General features: G+C 39.0%; 1 protein-coding gene across 1 annotated transcript in view; it reads right to left on the reverse strand.

Annotated features, from left to right (window-relative positions):
- Positions 1-255: 255 nt before the first annotated feature.
- tgfb2 (transforming growth factor, beta 2) overlaps positions 256-25,679 on the reverse strand; it is a 51,123-nt gene continuing 25,699 nt past the window's right edge. The window contains exons 2-7 of the mRNA XM_059339258.1: positions 13,167-13,330; positions 4,662-4,794; positions 4,451-4,561; positions 3,190-3,364; positions 2,427-2,580; positions 256-2,311 (exon numbers count right to left, since the gene is read on the reverse strand). Of these exons, the coding sequence (XP_059195241.1) occupies positions 2,153-2,311; positions 2,427-2,580; positions 3,190-3,364; positions 4,451-4,561; positions 4,662-4,794; positions 13,167-13,330 (896 nt within the window). The 3' untranslated portion in view covers positions 256-2,152. The remainder of the gene's footprint in view (positions 2,312-2,426; positions 2,581-3,189; positions 3,365-4,450; positions 4,562-4,661; positions 4,795-13,166; positions 13,331-25,679) is intronic.

Genomic DNA, 25,679 nt, shown 5'->3' on the forward strand with positions numbered 1-25,679 from the left:
TCAAAAGCATTAAATAAGTACAGATATAAACTAGTTGGGGAATAAAGAGACCTGTTTATTGACTTCATATAAACTATATGTAACTGCAATAATTTGTTTTTTCATATCATTAAAATGATGATTCTGTATTATTAAAAAAATGGGTCTAATTTTTGTAGTCATCTTTTAGTTACAATAGCTATGGGTTATAAACTTCTGACCGACCAGCTGGGAACTTTCTGTGTGGAGTTTGCAAGTTCTCCACGTTCTTGTGTGGGTTTTTGGTTTCCTCCCTCAGTCCTACTACAATACCAAACCAATATGAAAACAGACATGGGGACATGGTGTGGTGTGACTATGTAAACTGTGAATGGGTGAGGTGAGGAAAGGGATGTGAAAAAAGAGGGAAGTGGTTGGTAGGTGTCAGGGCTTGGGCTGTTATGACTTATTACTTATACTTCCAGTGTTCCAGTGCCTTACTCCTTTGTATTCTTGTTGGTGTGACAATTGTGTGAGGTGATGAGTGTTGATAGGATCTTCAAAATGTAAAAAACAGGTCTATATAAAAGCCGTATCTGTGTTACTGTACATGTATGCAACTATGTATGCATGTGTCTATGTTTCTATGTATTGATGATTTTGTGACAGGCTAATTCTGTCAGATTTATCAGTTGGTCTACTTTTTAAAATAAAATTCAGATTTTTAAAACCAATATCCACTGGCCATTAGTGGTACTGAATGAAAAAAAGAACATTTCACCGGATTCATCATGCATGCAGGTATCAAAATGATTCTAACCTTCTGATCTGGATCCCTTTCTCTTTTTTTTTAAATAAAATGTTGCCAGGAGCTAAAACAGTGATTAACAGCTCAAACCATCGACTGCTTATTTTTGTACAACATGAATGACTAGAGCCTCATCATACACTGTTTAAGTTGAAAGCGCTTGTTTTACAGTTATAGCAGCGCTCAAACGAAGTGTGGAGGTATGACTAGTACAGTTGATCTCATGATAAATCCAGCAAGCCAGTCTACCCAGACAAATCAACCGTAACGTTAGACTCATCATTTGCAGCATCATCAGGGGACAGAGATACAACCTCACAACAAAGTTCACAAATCAGCCAACCTAACATTACCTAACGTTATCTGCCGTTAGCGCCGTATTAACTAGCCGGAGATGAGGAAGCTAGCTTGCTAGTTAACCCACAAAATTCACCAACCAACTTACTAGCCAACAATGAGTCCAATTACTTTTGCTTTTGTGAATTAACTGACAAGTTTGTAGAATGATGTTGTACAGATAATAGAGACCTTCGAACCAAGTAAATAAATAGTCTTCTGGCTATCCTTGGCTTCTTACCTATCTTACCCTGAAAAACTTCAAATGCAGCAGAGATAGTTTTTCAGATGTGTGACTGAGAATTCCAGGAGACTGATTGGATGGACAAGTTGCCACCTCAAGGATAGGAAGGTAGATGTGTTGTTTTTTTTTTTCATATTTCCCATTCATTCAGCATGGGTGTTTGGCAAAAACACTTAGGCGACCCTCCCAAGTCTTATAATGGTAGGGTGTAACTAAATGTAGGACCATTCTTATAATTTGCTGCTTTTAGTTTGGTTTGCTTTTGCCATTCAACTAACGTAAGTCATTCAGACTGAAGTAGCACGAAATACCTGCATTGGCACTCGTCTTGGAGAAGGTTTAATAGGTAGAAAACATGCATGTTGACATTGGATAGCTAACAGCTCATGATGCATGGAAAACCAAACACTACACAACAAACTAAAGACTCTTGTGTAAATCATGACAAGTTCTGCACACAAGCCCCCATCTGCGTGTCACTGGGCAGTGTGAACCTATGTCACGGACTGCAATGCAACACTGGACTTATGGTACACAGCACTAATATCAATGTCGAGTTTCGGGTATGATGACATTCCTGTATATTGTGTATGCATTGAATTTGTCTCTACCTACATTCTCCAGCACACGACTCCTGACTGTGCTGGAGTAGAAACACTGCAGTGAGTATAAAAGTGCACATGAGGTGAAGTTCAGTAGCGGTTTGAATGCATATATGCCCAAATCATCTGTATGTGTATGTCCCTGTCTGTGCTTGTGTGAGGGAAGGAGAGAGAGAGAAAGTTTGTTCTGGCTCGTTGGGGTTTTTAGCTGCACTTGCAGGACTTGACCTTCATGTTGGAAAGCTGCTCTATTTTGGGGGTCTTGCCAATGTAGTAGAGGATGGTGAGGGGCTCCAAGTCCTGGGAGACGCAACAGGGAGATGCTGATGCTTCAGGGTTGATCGTGTTATATAGGCCCAACACCTAAAACACAAGATTCACTCCATGAAGAAAACATGAACTTAGAATAAAGAAGAACAAAACATGCATGCTCAAGTTACTGATCCTACAGACTCTGACATCACAGATCATACAGTACCTTTGAATGCTGAGTGTCAGCACTCCACAGATATGGACAAGCCCCAGCACAGAAGTTGGCCTCATAGCCCTTTGGCTCATGGATCCACCTCCAGCCCAGGTCCTTCTTAAAATCGATGTAGAGTGGCCGTAAGCAGCAGTTGTCCTGAACGTTTCTACAGGAGATGGAGGGGACGGTGAATTGTGGTGCAGTTGGAACCAAGTTTGGACTGACAAGCAACTCTACTAAAACAACTTCTCTACCTTGCAAAGAGGAAACAGTATCTCTGTTAAAACACCAATATAGATAATGCCCCCTCATTTCTTCCAACTCATAAAACAGAAACAAAAACTGCACAACCTTTTCCTCAGGTACAGATCAGCTCACGTCAAAATACAAATAAACAGACTCAAATGCACTATAGAAATACTACTTGCCCTTCACCAACAGAAGACTCAACCACAACACCAACCCTAGGAGTTTTGTAGACATGGAAAACAATTACACACCACCACTCAAATCCTCAATGACAATAAGGAAAAAGCTACACTCTTCCGTAACCATCTTCAAAATGTTAACTCTGTTATTAATTCTGCAGCTGGACAAAGTCACATGTTATGTCCTCTAACCTCTCTGTCCTTAAACTTCTTACTTCTGCCACCAACTAGAACCACCTAATATAGATAGAAAAGTGCCTTAGCCCTCAGCTCATGATCTCTTTTGTCTTTTTATCTCCTGATGAGTGTGTGTGATAGCAGCAAGAATGTAAATTCCAGGTTCGTACTTGGAGCAGTAGGCGGTGTCAAGGGCTCTCTTGGATCGATGGTTGGTGTGCTGTGAATGGGACTCCAGCCGGTATGAAGGCAGCAGCATAAGGAGAAGATGTGGAGCCCGAGCGCTGTGCCGCCGCTTTCTGAACACCTTCAGGTCAACGCCATGGACAAAGCTATCATCAATACCTGAAAACATTAAGAAGATCAATGTGATAACATATATGATAAATAATTTGCTTTTATTTTTACAGTAAGTAACTGGCAGCTTGGTTGCATTTGTTATATTTAGCTGAATTTATTTTTACAATAAACTTCTGTAATAGTAGTTCAAGGCAATACAGAGCAATACCACAAGTTTTTTTTTTTATAGATTTGTTTATTTGCACTGTATTTTATGATTTTATATTGGACAGAAATATCTCGTTATGTCAACATTTCTAGTACTGCTAATAATTACAAATGATAACTTATTCATTCATTCTTCGTAATTGCTTATCCAAACACTGGTTGTGGGGGCTGGAGCCGATCCCAGCTGACATCGGACGAGAGGCGGGTACACCCTGGACAGGTCTCCAGACTATCACAGGGCTGACACATAGAGACAGACAACCATTCACGATCTCAATCACTCCTACGGGCATTTTAGAGTCAGCGATTAAGCTGCATGTCTTTGGACTGTGGGAGGAAACCAGAAGGAAGTACATGCAAACTCCACACAGAAGAGCCGCAAGCCTGATCCGAACCAACTCTTACTGTGAGGCGATTTATTCAATCGGCTCAGTAGGGGCTTTGTAGTCAGCTCAACATCAAAACTCCTTAGGGAGATTGGAGTCAGGGGACAGGCTCACAAATGAGCAATTAAAGAGCTGGTTGACACCACCAAGAGGACCAGCCACTGGCTGTGGTTGAAAAGGAGTGACACCATCTGGGATGGCAGGGAGACAGCTAACCTCGGGACACAGACCCAGGAGCGATCAACCTGCGGTGGGCCTTCCTCGGCAGAGGGTGTCTTGTGACAAATGGCTGAAACATCCTGCCATGCGGAGGTACAGAACTGACGATATGTCCTGGGGTTGGTGGTAAGTCTCATGCTATCTTCAAGAACTCCTAATGGAATATGGGATCAGTGGTGCAAATACTAGGGACTGTAACGACTAGTCCTTTCATCAAATCTAAGAGATGGGCTAACACATTGCTGGTATTCTTCTCGTTGGGATTTGTTGATGTCAATAAAATCCTTCAACATGCCTTAAAATTTCAAAATTAAATAACCTGCAAACCGTGTCTCCAGCTCTTCACTCTTGTTGGGAATAATGTAATTATTTGATGGTACAAACGTGCAGCAGGGGCAGTGTAGGCTGATCTTGAATCCACTATTTCTGTCTATGGAGAAACAAAAGTCACATTAAGGAGATGTATTAATGTAACACATGCAATGAATGATGAGGAATGTGCTACAGTGATTGGAGGATTATGCACTCACGTCTGTGGTTCAGCCATTCACTTACAGCCTCTGTCACGTCAAAGGACAGCCACTCTCCCTCTGTTTGTGTTCGTACCACCTTGCTGTCTATATATCGCTGTGTTGGGGACGTCTGGTCTTTGTGTCCTAAAATCTGTGTAGAAAACAGAGGCATAAAAGGTGAAGAGTGTTAAACAAAAAAATAATGTTTTCAAGCTATTTCAGAGTCAGAATCAGAATCAGAAATACTTTATTAATCCCCGGGGGGAAATTGCTTTTTGTTACAGTTGCTACTGTATAAGAATAGAAAAGAAGTACTTCTGTTAACAAATACAGGTAAAAAGTAAAAAGCACTCTACACCAAATTTACAACAATATAAACACAAATGCCAGTCTTAAGTAAATAAAAGATATGTACAAATAGAAATATAAAATGTAGAATAACTTGGAATAAATAAAATAAAATAGAGATATGTACAAAAGAACTTAATAGAAATATGGAAATATAGACACAAATACATATATTTTAATAAATTTCTTAAGATTGAATAATTTGAACAGTTTTTTATTTGCTGTCAACATAAAGAGTAGAATATACAAAGAGACTCCCCGTGGTTTATTGCACCATAATCCTATCTAACAAGTTCTCCAGCCTTGACAACAAAAGGGATCATCTGTTAGCCTCCCATCTGACCCGTATGATTGTTTTCTGATCAGTGGTTAAGGTTTGATTAGGGTAAGGCAACTAAATGACTTAATTACAATTTATTTTGCATAACTCTTGGTAGGAGACAAGATGTGAATGTTTTACAACAATTTGCAAAACTATATACCCAACATTAGGGATGTAATGATCACTCAACCTCCCTTTGAGGTAGGGTAAACTGCAAAACAATGTCCTCTTAAACTGCAAAATAAATAATATTTTATGTTAAATGACAAAAAAATAAGATGATTGATGATTTTTATAACAAATTCCACATCAACATAACTAAATGAATAATAAAAATAAATAAAATATCTTTAAATATATGAACTAAGGCTTGCATGTGTCCCTAATTATTTACATGTTGTTGTTTTTTCAGGAAGATCAGCTAAAGTTAGCTATTTGTTAGCAAGCTAAAGTTAGGCATTTGTTAGCAAGCTAATGTTAGCTATTTGTTAGCAAGCTAATGTTAGCTATATGTTAGCAAGCTAATGTTAGCTATTTGTTAGCAAGCTAATGTTAGCTATGTTAGCAAGCTAATGTTAGCTATATATTAGCAAGCTGTTGTATGTTAGCTAATATCCACTTTTGCCCACATTTATTACAAAGTCAATGGAGAGCGATAATTGTTCTCCCATGGGGGCTGGGCTAAACTGCACTCTGTTTCTATAACTGACAGTGACATACGCCGTCGGACAAGTGAAATCAAAAGTCGATTACACTCTCTGCTGTTGAAAAAGGTTATTCCGATACATTTTTCATCTCAACCGATTTAAATCGTCACACATGGACTCGATGTGTATCGAAATTGATTTTTAACTGCTTTATTGATGCATCGTTACATTCGTACCCAACATACATTATATCAAAAATATAAACAATTCAAAACCTTTGGAAATAAACACTGATATTATACCCGGGACACATACAATTTCAAGATTACAAAAACAAGGAAGAATGCCTTTTAGTACCTTGCAGGGTAAGTAGTCCAGTTTGGTAGTTGCCAGCTATAATAACTGCCTAGTACAAGCATCAGTAGGCTATAAACACAATTAAACTAAGAGAACTAAACAAGAGGTTTAGTTCCATTTTGATTCACAAGGTACAATTTTCAAATGAATGTATTCTTTAAATGAAATGACCTCTCTTTTGACCAAAATCAAACTTCAGTGCACCATTTAGGTAGGTCCTCTGAATTGTTTGTATATTTGTTCCTTTAATATAAAAAACCTTTAACCTTTAACCTGGTTGGTTTGTGCTCCTTTAAAAGGGAATATGTTCTTTATGTTGGTTTGGACCCAATAAAAAACCCTGAGATCTTACGAAAAAAGGAAAAAAGTACAAATAAAATAAATATTCCTCAATTTAATTCCATGTGACGTGCTTCCTACTGCCCCCTCTGAACGGCACTTTGCACCCCAATCAACATCCAGGTGAGACGACAGAATCCCCAGGCAGCAAAAAAAAATCTTAATGGCTGTTGATTCAAGGGACATTCATAAATCTGTAAACTACTGAAAATAACCAGGGTTACATTTGGGTGATGATGTAATCAATAGGGCTGCATATCTGTCTGATTCTGACTGGAGACTGGAAGATTTTTTGAGAGGAGGATTTGCCATGGAGAATTTGTGAAAATCCTGCAACATAGTCTCTGGTCCAGTCAATATAAAGAAACTATATCCAGAAACCTTCCCTAGTCCTATATATGTCCTACTCCTAGCTCTTTTCCAAAAATCTCACATACATTAAAAGATAGGGGATATCTTTGAACTATGGCCATCGCTGAGACCTGGAGGTCAAGCTCATTACCAAAGAGAATAATATAATAAAAATAATTGAGTAGCTGACAGGCTACCATTAAAGAGGACATTAGTATACAGGGATTCAAAGTTCAGTGTTCCGATTAAGTGTGTTTCCTCTACCTGTTCTATTGACTTGATGACTTTTATGAAATCTATAGAGTCTTTAATGTAACCAAAGGTTGTAGAAAATAGTCTTTAAAAGCTAAGATTTTCACTTTTAGTTATCCAATGGCTGCAATGATAGGTCTACCTGCAGGCACATCTGTAAATGCTTTTTGTTTTGTCTCTGGGATAGGCTTGTGATCCTGCTTTCTGCAGAACAAAGTTTTCACATTTTATGCAGCCTGGTCTAGTATAACAAGAGCACCCTTTTATCTGCACTCTGATTAGTGAATTTTTTGTCTCCTTTTATTTCTTTAAGTTCATCACGTTGCTCTTTTGTCAGATCATCCACCACTTTATATTCCCTCTTTTTTCTGTTAAAATTACATTAAGTGTCTTGAGAGGAGTTTCTGTACTTAGTTGGAATGGAAGTGGATTTACCTTTGAAGGGGGTGAGTGTCCATGCAGTAGAAAAATAGTTAGGCACAAGAAGGTTGTCACTGGGGAGATGATGAGTGTTCACAGCCTCCTGGGAGATAGTAGTGGAGTTAGAGATTAGATAAGATTTGGCCGATAACCTCAAAAAGAATTATTTTATTGGTAGGCTGCGACATAATTAATGCATGTCTATTATTGTGTTAAACTCATTACATTGTCTAGAAGGCACACAACAGAGGCCTTCACTAAGAGCAGCTATACATGTCTGTGAAATAGGATTACTGGATAGATTAATGATGTTTAGTTTCTGTTCATTCTGCGCTTTCAGTTTGTTTTTTCAGTTTTTACTGACACACATGGGGGGAGCGTAACTCCATTCTCTGCTCAGGATAATATGACTCCATGTTCCAAATGTCATGTACAATTTTTTTTTGGTTACATATAAGTTTGATATTAGAACACTTCTGTGATCTGTTGTGCTTATGTTCTTAATTTATACTACCATTGTGTGCTTCTGTACATTGTATTTTGATCGGGTAACATAACTATATAATAATATACTCACCCTGGCCACTTCATTAGGTATAATGTTAAACTGGTGATCATCGCAAATATCTAATCAGCCAATCACATGGCGGTAACTCAATGCATTTAGGTATATAGACATGGTGAAGATGAGCTGCTGAAGTTCAAAGCGAGCATCAGAATGGGGAAGAAAGAGGATTTAAGTTACTTTGAACTTTGGTGGTTGTTGGTCTGAGTATTTCACAAACTGCTGATCTAATGGGATTTTCACACACAACCATCCCTAGGGTTTACAGAGAATGGTCTGAAAAAAATATCCAGTGAGCCTTGATGCCTTGTGCTACCAGAGGTCAGAGGAGAATGGCTGGACTGGTTCGACAGTAACTCAAATAAGCACTCATTACTACCAAGGTCTGCAGAAGACCATCTCTGAACACACAACACATCAACCTTGAAGCAGATGGGCTACAGCAGCAGAAGACCACACTACCACTTCAACTAATGAAGTGGACAGTGAGTGTATAATACTATAATACTTTATAATATGTAGATTCCAGAGGTTCCTGAATTCTTTTGGACATTTACTATACCTTGCAAATATCAAACTGGAGCCATTGCCCTTGGAGGTAGTAAAAGGTATTCTTTGTGTACAAGTGCCTTTTTTATAACCCTGTAGTTGTATGTGCCCCGGGTGTAATATCACTGTATATTTTTAATATTTTGATCATATTCATAAATTTGTGTAGTTTATATACATTTGTGTATTGATATTTTTATACTATTTTGACTCTAGAACCCATCCCATTGGATACGAGGATGTGTGTGTCTTTTTCATGGTTCTACTGGACAGCAATTTGCACCAACTGATCTCGTAAAGATATTACAGAGGATACGTGACAATTCTGAAGTCAGGGGATTAACAAAGTCAGTGTGAGTAAATCAGTGAGATATGTCAGTCTGGACATGACATTTGTTTTTTGCATGGGGACAAAGTCAGTCTTGTTCTTCTGATATAGATTTGTGCTAGTGTGAGTCCATTGATCAGTGCCATATGCCCATTATAGTCCAGACGGAAAACACCCCAACATCGGTGATAATAATTAGAGATGGATGATATAGAATTCCAACTTGCATTGGCTAAAACCAGGTTTAATCTGATTCCCACTGGACTGAAATATCTCTCTTGATGGACTGAATTACTTCAAGTTCAGTTTCTAGTTTCATTCTGGTTCGGACAGAAGAACCGCTGCATGTATGATGGAACTGCAGGTTTGGATATAGGTAGCAGTAGTTGCACATGGTTTAAATGGGAATGTCATTCAATATCACTAGGTAAACTTAATGGTACTTCAGTGTTCATTTGAAGCTGGATTATATAACAGTAGTCAACACAGTAGTCATAGCATAGTGCACAATACATCAACATGGATGACACACAAGCAGCAACAGTAGTTGTTTGTAACAGCCTGTTCTTCTCTGATTAATTGTCCAGGTCTGGGAGGAGCAGTGAGTGTAACCAGATGCTGGGCAGATCTCCTTCAGAACCATGTGTATATGTTGGCTTATCTCTGCCTAATGCGTAAAACACAATTCCTGCTGCGTTCACTGAGATTCCAGGACTGGTGTGGGAAACCTGACAGAGAAGACACTGAAGGTCAGACCCAAACAGTATATAGAGAAAAGAAGGAAAAAACTGAGGTAGATAAGAGTTTTTATGACGTGTGAGGGCTAACAAAGATTGTCTGATTCTTTTAACCCTTATGGTCCAACTACTTTACTTGTACATATAAAGAAGACCTTGAACAGAGGTAGGAAAATCGAAATCACACAGACATTTATAATATTCCAACAGCATAACCAACTTAATATTGCAGTTCCCTCTCTTTCTTCGAAGGAAATGTCATGATTAGGGATGGGTACCGAATTCAGTACTTTTATAGGTACTGACCGAATTCCGTCGGTACTACCAAGTACCGATTCATGTAAGAACAAACGGTACCATGTTTCGGTACCTTAACGGTGTTAACTTTAAACTCATCATTGATTTCAACCTGTTTTCATTTGACGTCTTTGATTAACAAGTGTGCTGACGATCGCATTATTTTTTTAAATTTATTTACCTCCTCGTCTGGTCCTGTCTGCTCAGCGCAGCCACTAGCTGCTGCCCTCGTCCACCCAGGCGCTGAGACGAACAGCCCAGCTCTAGGCCTGCTAGCCGCCAGCTGCTATCTCTCCAATGTCTCTACCCGGGCTTGGCCTTCGTCTGCCTCCAGATTGGACCTTCCTTACTTCGTTTGCTCTCTCCATTCTTCTGTAGACCAGCCATTAACAGCTAGCAGCTAGCTGCTGCATCTCTGGTCCTCCGCTAATACTCCGCTCTTCAACTCAGGAATATTACCTGCCACTTTACTCCAAACTGCCTCGCTGCTACGACGTCATCACAACAAATCACACGTGCACTTGCAACCTTTTATTTTTTTTCCTCCTCCGTGCACTTGCCACCTGAGACCGCTCCTCTGCATTCTTTGATAACACTGCAACCTTCATGTTACAAAATGCACGTTCACTCAACAATAAAGCACTGCTCATCCTGGATTTTATATTGTTTTGATATATTTTTTAAAGTTTATATTTTGAGAAATAAATATGTTGAATTGAAAAAAATAGATTTTATTGTTAAACAAATTAACATTTATTACCACATAAACAAACGCAAAAGTCCCGAAAATTCGTACCGCTGAGTACCGGTACCGATTCCCAGGTACCGGGTATCGGTACCGTATCGGTTCAAATGTGAAAGGTACCCATCCCTAGTCATGATCAACTTTGGGAAACCCAAATGCGGCACAGACTGGAAATGGATACAAGGTTTTTTTTATCCATATTCAGGATACCCCTCTTGGCAATTATCTCCTTATATAGAGAAATAAAAGTGACAGTATGCAATATTGATTGCAGTATTGCAATCATGTTTTATCAGTTTGCTTTTGCACTTATTTCTACATGAATTTTGATGAATGAGACCCAAAATCTTATTAAAATACCTAAAGTTTTAGACTATGCACAAATGTTGGACTTTTTACTTTGGAAATCTGTAAATTGATACAATGAAATGCTTGATTTTGAGTCGGTGAGATGAAAGACAGATGGCCGGAACTCAAATATATCTGGTGTTACATTTTTTTTGCAATGTACAAACATAGTTTATAGACATTATTAGACATGTGTGATGAATGTGTACAAGGTGCATGTTACTGAGTTTCCCCATTTTGTACCGGCCCATCCTTTCCACCCTAACACATTTACAGGTGGTGTGTATAGTAATTTTTTATCTCAGCCACTTGACATACCAACCTCCCTCCCCCTTTCTACCACTCGACATCAAGGTCCTCTTTGTGTTTTAAATTGTGATTTCCAGACTTAATTTTGCACCTAAATGCAGGATCCTGCAGGATGCCCCACACCCTGAGGGGGGCCGGCGCCTCCAGTGGAGAAAGGGATGTGAACCACACCCTAGGGGGCATTCTTCAGGCATAAAATGCACAGGTTTCCCCATCTTTGGGGTCTTTCTTCATCTTGACCGCTCGCGATCTATTTCATTCTTCACCAGCAGCAGAAACATTTCCACAACAGTGTGTTTGCATGAGAAAATCTCCCTGTTTGGAGCTTTGTTTAGCTCAGCTGTCATCTCCTTGTCTGGATGTACACATAGCATGGGAACTGGGTGGTGCAGACAAGCTAGCAAACAGGCAACCAGGGGTCACTTTAGGACCAAATCATATAAACACATATGCCACTGTTGAGATTCATTTGGAGTTATTGTGTGGAATTGAGAGGACTCATTGAGAGGATCATCTAATCTAAAAAATAAATATAGCAGCAAGTGGCCATTCTGTGTTCAGGCTTTTTTATGCTTAACAGCCAGAAGCAGCTCACATTAAAGCTGCAAGCGGCAGCAAGAGGGTTTTGGGCTTCACAGAGCTGAGCACAGTCACGTCAGCTGCTTTAACTTGTTCTTGAAAAAGAGTGAGACCAACCACAAACTTTTTTCATCATTGCAATGAATGCAGCATTTCAAAGTCTGACCAGTTTGTCCCCATTTATCAAATTTAACAAAACTCTGTCTTGATAGAGTTGGCATCCGAAAAAGTCTATTCACGTAAAATAAGAATATATCATTGGTTGTGAAAAGGTTCCCTCTCTACCTTTGCACATGTCCAGAGTCCTCACATTTACTGCAGACATCACGGTAATTAGGCTCTAATCTCGCTGACCTTTAATCAGACTGACCTCAGATTTCGTAAGTGGCTTGTTCATGGCATGAAGGTGTGCATCCGCGATTGTGAAGATTTTTGAATTCATTTTTCAAAATATCATTATTTACGTAGGCACTGTTTCCGATTGGACGTCTTTTCGGGGAGCTCCGCCCCATTGTGTGATTGGCCTACACCTGGTCAGTAACACAATTCACTCTGGATTTCCACGCCTGACTCATCTCATCTGTAAGTCTATTTAGCCTACCTATCTTTCAGAGTTTTAAAGTGCGCTACAAGGTACGATTTTCCAATAAAATTCTAATAGTTTCCATTGAAATATCAATGTTTAATGTGTGTGTACCTTATGAAAAGAAAGTGTTTTATGGAGTTGCAGACGTTGTAGTGTGGCATGTAATGTACGAATACATACTTCCTACGGGCTACTAGTAATAATAATAATAATAACAATATTAGTGTCAGGCTACATGGTGTAGTGATTAGCACTCTTGCCTCACAACAAGAGGGTCGCCGGTTCAACTCTGGCCTGTGGTTCTTCTGTGTGGAGTTTACATGTTGTCAGTGTGGGTTCTCACCGGGTTCTCCGGCTTCCTCCCACAGTCCAAAAACATGCAAAACCCAAAAAGTGAATCACAGTTAGAAATCCTGTTGTCAGCCCAAAGGAAAGTGTGTGTACCTGGTAGAGTTCAATGCGCTGCTCAGACACTCGGGCTGCGTGGTTTTGTAGACGGAAGATCCTGAGTTCAGCCTTAACCAGGTTGGAGGCGTTCTTTTCCAGGGAAGACACATCAAAGGTCAGCGGCCTGAAGTAAGGGTTGAAGTGTGTAGCAGAGATAACATCTACAAAAAGGAAAGAGAAAGACTGATTTAGGTGTGTATATGTCAGACATGGAGAAAGGACTGCTGAGAAATCAGTTGAAGGTTTACTTTGACATTAAGACATTTAGTTAACCCTTTACGTTCCGTGTCCAATGAGAGTTCAGGGTGGGGATGTTTAGGGGGAGATAGCAGGTCAACAGTAGCTACTAGATGGACGATTCCATGGTCTGGAACTAACTGTCTCGTTAAAGTGATAGTTTTATTACTGTGTAAGTGTTGATATAGCTTTTCCGAATAGAATGTGGATAAGGGTTTCAGCTAACAATTATTAAAATTATGGATCAATTTGGTGATGACATTTTTCTTATTGATTTCAAACGTCAGAAAGAAAGGAAAACATGCAGGCTGAAGGGAATAGAATTCAACTTTATTGCCAAAAACAGCAGCTCATTAAAACAACAAAGCTACACATCACAAAATAACAGCACTGATAACATGTTATAACATTTAAGAATATACATAGTCTCTTATGAATTGTGCAATCCAACTGCATGCAGAATAATTTACTTTAAATTTAAAGCCATCCTGTGGCCAGAGTCTAGCTTCTCCAATCCGTATAAGAAGTTTCCTCTTTTCAGGACTGGCTTTAGCTGCTATATTAAAAGGGGCTGACAGAATTATAGGTGGATAACTCAGGAAATAGCCAGTGACCAAGAAGTTAGCGAAGGGGACTAGTACAGGTGTCATTGCATTAATTTGTTCCCACAGCATTAATGCTGCTGTGCTGCGTCAGATGAGGGGTGGGGGGTAGGAGGGGGAATTGTTTTGTTTAGCTGCAATGCACAGCAACAACCACCAGGTGGCACATGTGAGCAGTGTAGACGTAACTTCTATATCGCTCTCTCTCCTCCCTCGCTCGCTCTTAATAAGAGCCCGCCATACATTATGCTTTGTGTGTCTGCGGGATGTATCGGACTCTTCGGGAATCTGTCTAACTTGATATCATGAGGAGAAAATTACTTGCCTTTAAAAAATTTCATAGTTTTTAATATGAAGTAATGTAAAATACCCCTTTCATGTGGCTGTTCAGTCAGACAGTGGTGAATAAGGCAACTGTGACATTTTCACCCTCTCATCTGCAGCAAATGTCAAGCTGCATGCAGCTTGCACAGTTTAGATTATGTCCATGTTTTTAACACTGCTGTCCTTTCATAATTCTATATTGTAGCCTATCCTGTTTTCTATAATACAGACCTATGTGCCTGAAATACAGATTAATATATGAGCCTACTAAAAGCTCATGCACAGGCCGGAGACTTATTGGACGTAGTTGAGCATGAAAATAAATAATAAAGCTATACATTATGTTAAATACAAAGATTTGTTACACTCGGGAATCCTTTTTATTTGCTTGATGAGAAAATGTTACATCATTGGTGGATTTGGACTGATCTGTGTTAAGTGACAAGACAGCTGAAACACACTGCAGCAGAAGAACAGAAGGATTTACTGTCTGCTTTTACCGCCAGCCAGCGCTCAAATGATCACAACAAACTGTAAAATACCTTGTCTGTCTGCAGTTGTGTTTCAACAAGTCTGTTTCTGGTGTATCTGCCTCTCTCCATTTCTATCATTATATTATATTATATTATATTATATTATATGTACAAACCTGGCAACTTTATGACATAGATTTAAGATTACTCACTCACAACACTTTGCTACAGCGAGAAGTGAAGTCTAAGTCAGTAAATATCTGACAGTTGCAATATCTTAAATGAGGGCAATATTATGCTTGATTTTGTTTTGTCTGACAAGCATTTTTACGAGTTACAACCTTTTTTGGTCAATAATTATCTTAAACCGTTGTGCTAGTATAAATAGTATTGCAACAGTCTCTTGCTTTATTGTGTGTCTAACTGTAACTAATCTTCGACAGTGTCATCGCTGCATTCTGTAAATCATGAAAGTCTTGCTGAGTGTTTTGATGCAAGTGGCAAGTAATTACACATTGCACCTTTAATCATCATTGTGTGAGTCATATGAACTGTTAGTACTGTTATACTATTCCCATATAACTACAACATACATTACTTTGACTGATTGACAACCGTGACCCGGCATTGAAGATCCTCTGTCAGCTGGCGTAATCATAATCATAACACCCCATCCAAATATAAATAAAAGTAAAAAATTCTATTAAATGGATAGATTCTCTGAAGAATACTAATTAATTCCTAAATATTGCAGGTTACATATGTAAAGGAATTGTTCAGTATATTTTAAATGGGAGAGTCCAACCCAGGTCAAACAAGCTGGAAGACAAGCAAGAAATACACAATCCATACATCTATGGTCTAAAATGTGTCAAACGTGTCAGTCTATGGCCAAAAAACAAATGATGTATGTACGTACAGCAGCGTTGTGAGCTAGTTTGTGATGTGAGAATGCTAAAATGCTCATTGTGACAATGTTAAAATGCTGATGTTTAGCAGATAATTTTAGCATTTTATTTTACTGTGTTACCATGCTAACAATTTCTTATTAACACTTAAAGCAAAGTACAGCTCAGGCTGATTGGAATGCGGTTTTACAAGCATTTGGTCAAACACCAATCACAAGCACACATGAACATGTTTGATCCCTCTGCTCCTCCAGCTGCTGTGTGAGCAGCTACGGCAGATGAGTGAAGACTAACAATGCACCTTCTTGTTTCCTTCTGAGAAATTCACACTTCCAGCTCCTGGAGGACCAAATGAAGGCCACTGTTTACACAAACTGCTACAGAACCTCATGAATGAGTCCGCTGTACTTTAACACAACACTGGACGCATTTAGCAGCGGCCACGCTGACACATGCTGGGAATGGCAGACACACACTCACATACAAGCACACACATCCAGGAGTCATAATGGACATTCGACAAAAAAATATATCAGTATTTAGGTTTTGACTGATATGTGCTTTCTTGAATACTAATGCCAATATGTTCATGCTCATAAGCAATTATCAATCAAAGAAGTGTGCACTGAAAGACAAAGAGTGGAATAAAAATAACTTTGGTGGATTAGTATCACAGTCTTTGAAATTGCAGGAATTGGACCCAAAATGCAGAATAATTCACTTAAATACTTTAAATAAAACATACAGCAGAATCAAAAACAAGGCAGGTAACAGATGTAATCAAAAATGAACAAAGAAAACGAAACACTGGAAACTATACTTCACAGTAAATTAAACAAAACCAGTGGAAACATGCTAGAATGTTAGACAGTAGATAAGACAAAAACACAAAGACTATACACAAGGAGAGCAGGAAGACACAGGTGAAACAAACAACCTGTGTCTTCCTTAGCAGCAGTTCTAAAAAAAAAGGCTACAAAACCAATGACCTACGTTTCCTGGTAAGGCGTTATAAAAGTTTTTATTGCATTAATGCATTAATTAATTAATTAATTAATTAACACCGGCTATAATTTTATCTTGCATAAACGCACTTTTTAAAGTTATTACTATTATTTTGAAAGTCCATTGCTCACTGGCTCTAATATACAGTAGCCATGTTTCCATTAGGGTAAAGAGCGTCCGCTGGGAAAGTCTCAGGCCACGCCCTCTCAAATGGATGCGCACTCTGCGTGTCTCCATTACAAAAAAAGGCCCCAGAGGGATTTACGAGACTCTAAAGGTGACGTATGGTTTTTGATCGTCGTGTAATCGCTTAGCGACAGCTTCGACCGTGACATCACATGCTTGACGGATTAAACATGGGAGACGCGCCCAACGTAAACAATAAGGACGGAGAAGCTGAGATGGAAGGAGCAGAGCGGCTGTGTTTCTGTCGCTGTGTTCATGCACATGGCGGCCATTATTATTGCTGTGACTACTCACTACTTTGCCAGCTTGTAAAAATGGCGTGTGTTGTTGTGGCGTCGAGTACTACCGCACATCCTGCTTAGCGTTCTATCCAATTAGCAACCAGGCTTTTTTCAGGGGAGAGAAATGTCCCGGCTTTTCAAAGAGGGAGACCCGCCTCATTCTGAGTATTCAACTATAGTGCAAACATGGCTTTACAGAGAGACCATGGGTCAAAGGACGGGGGGATGTTGATAAGTACTGGCTGGGGATGGGCATCATCACGTGTCTCAACCAATGAGAGCATTTGGGGGCGGGCCTCAGGCTGTTGCAGCGCTCACATGAATCAGAACAGAAGAGAACTGGCGGCAACAGAGACATTAATTAACATAATAACAAGTTAATGTCCTGGCAGGACAAGAAATATTTTAACTGCTACTGTAAAAAGGGAATACTGCTGTTAAAAAGCAACTTATTTGTTCCTATACGTGTTTGCAAACTTGCAGTACTGTTAAAATAAAACACACTACACTGCGCATTACACTACTTTGTAATTCGAAGAAGAAGAAGAAGAAGATTACTTTATTAATCCCACAATGGGGAAATTCAACCTCTGCATTTAACCCATCCTTTTTTTTTTTTACACACAAGTGAACACACCATGCAAGGAGCAGTGGGCAGCACATTACTGCGCCCGGGGAGCTGTGCAGGGGGGTTAGGTGCCTTGCTCAAGGGCACTTCAGTCCTAGACCTCAGTATACGGGATTCAAACCGGCAACTCTCCAGTTACAAGACCGATTCCTAACCTCTCGGCCACGGACTGTCCATTCATTATAGAATTTTGAAATTGTGCTTAAAAACTTTAATCGTTTCCCAGCACTAGTAAAAAGTAAAAAGTAATTTACTTTCGTTTTCACACGGGAAAGAAACCCTGTTCTCCTGGGTTAATATTAAAAACACAGAATTCATAAAAACTTAAGCAATACTGACAAGTGTGACATAAGATGCTCCTTAAGGTAGAGAGAGAGGTTTCAATTCACTCACACCCTGAAATCATTTGTGTAGTCTGACATGTTCACAAGCATAAAAAAAGAACCAGCATGAATATATTGATAAGAATGGACTATGATCAAGGAGGAATCTCCATGAACTGGCCTACAGCCTGCTTCACTATGTTTCAGGTAAACAATGTGTCATTTTACAAATGTCATCCAACCATTACTCACAGCTTAAAGGTTTATACTGGTTCACTCAGAGGTGATCAGCATGCCATGATAGCCTCTCCCCACATCTTCAGTAACTCAGACACAGCTTCAGGCCTCCTTGTAACATTCATGGCGTGGCCTTCAGTTGTTCACAGAAAAAGCAACATAACAAGCTGATTGATTAGGCTATAATTTCTATTCTGTCTATGGGCCTCTTAGCAATGGGTTATTAGACAGAACATTATTAAAATGAAAGCAGTACTACTGGGAAATGAATGATGTAGGCTAGAATTAGAGGTAACTGTGAGGGGCTCTCATTAAGCTTCTGACGTTATCAACAGCAAACTGTTTTTACACAAAAAAGGAAATAAACTGATATATTACATTGGCTGCATGTATAACAAGGCACAGATAATAGCTACTTTGTCGCAGAAAGTTACACACAAAGTGTATAAAGTTCCCCCTCACAAAACTGCTGCTGATTTTAAGGGAGTCTTGGGACTTCTTGTTGAGTGTTGACTGTCAATAAAGCGTTCTCTTTCACTTTTTTCCCCTTTCACTTTAATTGTATCAACAGTGGCAATAAAGTTGTCAAGTGGTCCTGAAGTAAATGCACAGTAGGTTTCAGTTTAAATGTTGCAGATCCTGTTGCTCTCATCGGCGATTGTGGCTTTGTTTTTGAAAAATTACAGCAGACTGGATTATTTATCTTGTATTTGGAGATATTAATATCCTAATTTCTATGTATGTAAATGTCATGTCCGGGATATGATCAAAACAATCAGGCAAACTGCAACATAACTGCAGGCTACCTTTACAGGCCAGGACCACAGACTGTATAAATAATGGACGTAGTCATCGTGACGTCACCCACTGGTTTGTGACCCGTTTGAGGCATCGAGTTCAGCGTTACACTCGTCGACATCTTGTTTCCGATACGGGGAGCAGAACATATTTGGACTGTGGAGGAGCGAGAGGGATCTGATCACTGACTACACGCCACTCTACACTTCAACCTGACTGATTCATGTTAGCATTAACTGGAGCATTAACTGGGATGTTCATTTTGGCAACAAACAAAAATGAAATGTTCGTTACTAATAAAAATCAACAGCGACTTGTTGAAGTGTCTGTTAGTCCACCCAAACGATGAACAAGACATTTTAATGAACAAAACATTCAAATAAACTGCCATTGAGTGAAAATACAGTGAAAGGGTCAAAATTATGAGACCAAACCGCTAAACGTCCTTTATTGACACGTTGTCGTGGATACGCATTGTTCTGCTTCTCTAATGATGACGGCTCGCCTTGTAAGGGGCGGCTGTGGCCCAGTTGGTAGAGTGGTCACCCAGTGATTGGAGGGTCGGTGGTTCGATCCCAGACCATGGCAGACTACATGCTGAAGTATTCTTGGGCAAGATACCGAACCCCAAATTTCTCCCGATGCTGCGTTCATCGGTGTGTGAATGAATTCCCAATGGTGGCAGGTGGCACCGTTTAGGGTAGCCACTGCCACCAGTATGAATGTGTGTGTGAAAGGCAAAGCACTTTAAACTACAGGCTGCGCGCCTGTAGTTTAAAGTGCTTTGAGTTGTTGCAAAGTGACTAGAAAAGCGCTATATAAGTGCAGGTCCATTTACCATTTGTAGGCCACCTGTCAATCAAAGGAAGCCACGCCCCAAATCATATGATTCTTTATCTTCTATTTTCTTCTAAATGGGGCCATTATTTGAACTATTACCACCAGATTCTCTTCAATAAGATTTTTTACTAGTGACAGACCAAAATGTCCTAAAAAACATTTCTGAGGTTATAAATCAAGTGAGAAGTTTTCTCATTTTGTATTGAAATGAATGGACCGAAATGCTTTTTCAGCCAAACTTAGCACTCCCTGTTGGAATTTTCGGTAGAATGCAGCTTAAGGCACTTCCTGGTTTGCCTCCCTGTTCAGACCTGGAGGTTGCCCCCTGGCCGGGACAGGTTGACCCACTGTTTTCTACACAAAGAAAGAAATTTTGTCTAGTCTGCTTGTTACTGAGCGCATTGGCGTCCAAATTAATTTTTATTCTTGCAATACGTTCAAAGAAGTTGTCGAGAGCAGACAAGCACACTATACAATCTTCAAATAATGTGATTCTTGAAAAAATCTCCACAATGTTGAACGTTTTTTAAACCAAACCACAGCATGGATTTTTTTCTATGATGTTTATCAAAGTCTTGTTGCATGAAATAATTTGGAGGGATTTTTGAACATTTTAATCTGTAATGAGCATTAACCCAAAACTTGCTGTAACAATTTATGAGATATAATTAAGCATAGGAATTATCATTATATACTCCTATCATATAGTTCTTAGCCCTTTACATTTTCACAATTTGTATTAATTAAATGTTATTACAAATGAATGACTAGAACAATTTGACACACAGTGCTTAGCTTCATCTCAGATGAACCGTCATGTTCCTAGCTCTCAGATGACATACATCACTTCTATCTCCCCATGAGGATCCTGCACTGTCTAAAAATAAGAAATAACATATTAATCGGTGAGCTTCAGAAGTGTTGTTAGGTGTATTTTGAATTTTGGACTTATGTTAAGGTATGCTAACATAATCTTGAATCCATATTTGTACTTATACTAACATGAGATTGATATCCTTTTCTCTCGTATCTCTTAATATACATGTTGAAATATTAATTTTAAACACTGTACCACAAAGTATGACTGTGCTTGTCAAATATCCACAAAAATGCTCAGTAAACAAAGTTAAATCCTCACAGACAGAGTAGTAAGTGGACTCCCAGTTGAAATACGCTTGGGTATTAAAGTGAAAGGAGATCTGCAGGGAAATTCCAGAGGTCGGTTGACAGTGTGGGCCATAAGCAAATCACTTCATGACTGCCTGCAGGCAGTGACATACAGCAGAGTCAGCCCTCATTACCACTGATTTATCCAAACTTGACTTGAAAATGATCCACCACAACTGGCGCCGCTGTGGTCTGTCTGTGATTGTGTGTGTGTGTGCATCGCTCCATCACATTGACGGGACTAAGACGGGAGTAAGGCAAGTGATGTCATAACACACGTGCACGCACACACACACACACACAGACACACACACACACACACACATATTCACAGGGATCTGGATGCTGTTCTTTCATAGTTACTCCTTCTGAGAAAAAAAGCTGATGTCACATTAGAGCTGTCACACACAGCCAACACAGGGCCCTTGATTCCTGTAATCAGTCCCTTCATTACTCAACACTCCCATTACCTTAAATAACAATGGCAAAGCACTAAAACATGTGCTGCAATGCACAAAACACAAGTCAAAGAAGTACATAGTTTACGAGTGATTGTCCTCTGTTAAATAATGACAACATTGACAACACAACATCCACTGTATGTGAGCCTGTTAGATCTTATTGGTTATATTTGGCTGGTAGCTATGAACATTTTTGACTTGTGACCCCTTAAAACAAGGCAAAGTGTATTTGTGACGCTCCGTCAACCGTTGCATATGTCGAGCAGTTGTGATCAGCTCAACCAAAGGTATTATTTCCCACTGCTGAGGGTTATTCATTGATTCAACCACCAGAGAGAAAATGTTTCACAATGGTGTACATTTGTATTTACAACCACCTAGTTTAGAGTGCCTGTTGAGACGTATTGCTATGAATACCATTAAATGCAATTACCATCAAATCCTAAGCCAGTTACTAACTGTGAACACCACATTTTTAACACAACAGTGCATTTTTTAACTGTACACAATGAGTCTTCGTTCAATGCCAACCTCAAGCTGCACATTCACACGTTTTGGCAAATATGCTCAATTAATTAAATAAATAATTGTAATAAAATAGGGAACATTGGTACACGCTTGGGAATACTGTTGTTTAAGTACTCCTATTTATTAAGAGTTTAACGCTCAAAACCTGAGCTAATGTGATTCATGGGGACTGTGTTAAAAGTTTAGATTCAGCCACCTGATTCAAACGTTGCTAAATCCTCATTGGAGCATGGACGTATTTGACATCACTTTTTTCTATGGTAGTGCTGCCAACCTAAAACCAGTAAAAGGAGCTCAGAGAAATTAAGAGATACAAAAATCGCTTCAGTGAAATAACCCACACTGTTCCACCTTTAAGAGAGTGCATGCAAGATTTCATCCGTCATAGTAAGATGCTGATAAAAAAATAAATTTTCAGGACTTTTATAACAAGTATTTACAGTATGCATGCTGATGCAAAGACAGATGTTTGGTGCATAGTTTTCTATTTATATGTGCAAGCATGTGAAATTATGTGACAGGTTTAATCTGATGCATTAGTTACAGAAGACAATCACAAAACATGGATAAGTTGTGCTGGAGCAGTTTAGTTTTCTGGTGAGGATTAATGAAGCAAATGAATGGAAAACAGCTTTCAACACTCTCCTCTGTATGAGTAGTCACAGACATCGCTCCCAACCAGTGACCCTGCTGTCTTTGAGGCCCTGGTAAATGATGTGCTGTGTGTCTTTCACAACTGCTCTGTATTTGTCTACTTGAATGGCATTCTGGTTTTCTCCCATGGTCTGAAGGATCATGTGGTGAATGTTTAGCAGGTCCTACTGAGGCTCCTGGAAAACAGCTCTTCTTCAATGCGGAAAATATGACTTTTACATCCTTTCAGTTTCTTTTCTGTTTCCAGTTTCTACATTATTGAGAGTGGGCAGGTAAGAATGGACCCCAAAAACCCATTACTGTTAATTTTCCAGCATTTTTCAGTTCCTACCCTTCTCGACTGTTCATTTTGAAGGTGATTGCTTATATTTCTGGGGTTGGGTGGTCCTGTGCCAAAGACCAAAAACTACATCCTTGTCCCTTCTTCTTGTGCCTTCTTTGTGTTAAAAGCCATGTATAACTAATAAACACATAAACACATACGACTCTGTTCAGTCATGAATCCTAAAAACACTGCAAAAAAGCTCAACATATTATCGGCTGCTACATTGACATTTTTCTCTGGCACCAGCCATACTAGCCCTTCTCCAGCGTGTTGAATTGATTTGGGTTGTATTATAGTAAAAACAATGATTAGCTGTGTGTTTGTGCAGCTTTGCAAAACTTTAATTTCAGCAGATTGCATGGAATGTGAATATTCCTGTCGAAAAAATTTAAATTGTCAGATATTCCACATTTTTTATCTCTTTTTTTCATTGAATCCTCAGTGTAAAACTGCCTTCATCAGGTTTTATCAAAGTTATATTCCCACAACTTTTCCTTTCTTATCTACTGATAGCTATGTAATTCTGGACTAACGTTATTCTTTTTCTTTGATGGAGTTCCCCTGGTAAAATCCTCCAGTAGAGTTTAAAGGTTTAATGTGGTTTAGGAATGCTTCATATGACAATGACACAAGACAATCATAGACAGAAATCTCCCCATGCACAGTTTAAATGTACCATGTACAGTTAGCCGGAAGCAAACTTCTGCCCATCTGTTAGTGACCAATCTATTTCAAACAATAAAACCTTAAATGTCTTCCTGACTGAAGTTCATAGGAAACCTGTGGGAGACTCCATCAAACACAGGCTTCCTTCCTGGAGGACTGAGAGTTCTGTGCTTGGCTGCCATCTCCTTCCCTCACCAGCAAACTATATGACGGCTGGCTTTGTCAGCATAAACAACTAGCTTCAGTTCTTTTTCTTTTTCTTTTTTCTGTAATGACAGAGTTAGTATTACTCTGAGTGCAGAACTTTAGTCTAATCCAGGGGTGTCAAACATACGAAACCAGCCCGCTAGGAATTTGAAAGTGAAAAAAAAAGGAAGAAAAGACACACACTATACATTTTTAATAAATGCAATTCCTAAATTTTCCTCTAGGGCACAACCAAATTGAGAAAACATCTTCATCAATTTGACAACACAAGCGCAGCATTTAGAAAACGCTGCAAAGACTACAACACAACACAATAAGAAAACGTGCTGCAAATAGACCACAAGACAACAGAATCACGTTATTTCAAGATAATTATAATTTTGCGCTATAACGATCAATAGCATGCTAACGTTAACGGCCGATCGATAGCATGTTAACATTGGCCGGCAATCAATAACCTGCTAATGTTAGCAGGCGAGCAAGACCAAGACCAACTCGGTGCCATTGAGAGAGACCAACTAAAACGTGTATCATTCACTAATTTGATTTGTTTAACTGCAATGTGATTGATACGGACTAGCGGGCTAACGCTATATATCACATTATAACATGAAAATATCATTATCATAAAATAATGTGATAATTTCACGTTATAACGTTATAACGTGAAATTATCATTATCTTCAAATAACATGTGTCCAGACATGTGCATCACTTTTAAGGGTCCTCTGGAAACACTTTTGTGTTGTGGTCTTTGCAGCGCATTTTCTAAATGCTGCGCATGTTGTCAAATTGATGAAGATGTTTTCTCAATTTGCTGGTGTTTTCTTAAGTTGCAGCGCTATGAGCTCTCAGGGCCACCATACTTATACATTTAATAGCACCCTCTTTAGTTTATAAGATGTGGGTAGTCAATTTAGGTTTTTGAGATTTTATATGCATGTGAAAATGGAGTTAAAATAATTCCTAGATGTTGATAAATTGATATAATCTTAAGGTGCATATTACTGTGACTGAATGTGTTCAGTCACTGTGATCAGTTGTAATGCGCACATGTAAATGATCAACAGATTTGTACGTTTGTCTTAAGAAATCTTGTTCATGAAGTGTTTTGTAAAACACCTTCAACATTGTAGATTAATACTGAAGACATTAAAGATTTTCCTAATGTAACTTATACTTCTTTGCACTAAAACAAAGGGGAAAACATGGACTTATTGTTATTTATAGGTTATCATGCTATGATTTTACTGGTGCGGCCCACTTGACATCTAATCAGGCTGTATGTGGCCCTGAACTAAAATGAGTTTGACACCCCCGGTCTAATCTAATAATGTTTTCCAAATGAAATCCAATGTATTATTAGTTTGACCCATACATAGGTTTATGATATTGGTAAGACTGAAACCTATGACAAGACAAAGTTTGTGTCAAAGATGCAAAGCATATTCAGCTTTACATTTCTGTGCGTGTTCACATTAAACCAATTAGATTTTGTATGTGTTCAGTTGTGAGTTTTGGAGGCACATTTCTTTAACCTAGCTGCTGTCAGTGCTAATGTTAAGCTGTATGATTTACACACATGTGAGATTGATATTCTAATCTCACTCACAGGCCAAATTACTGAAAAATTTAAACTATTACATTATTGCAAATATAT

This window comes from Centropristis striata, chromosome 8, assembly GCF_030273125.1.
Source record: "Centropristis striata isolate RG_2023a ecotype Rhode Island chromosome 8, C.striata_1.0, whole genome shotgun sequence".
Taxonomy (NCBI): domain Eukaryota; kingdom Metazoa; phylum Chordata; class Actinopteri; order Perciformes; family Serranidae; genus Centropristis; species Centropristis striata.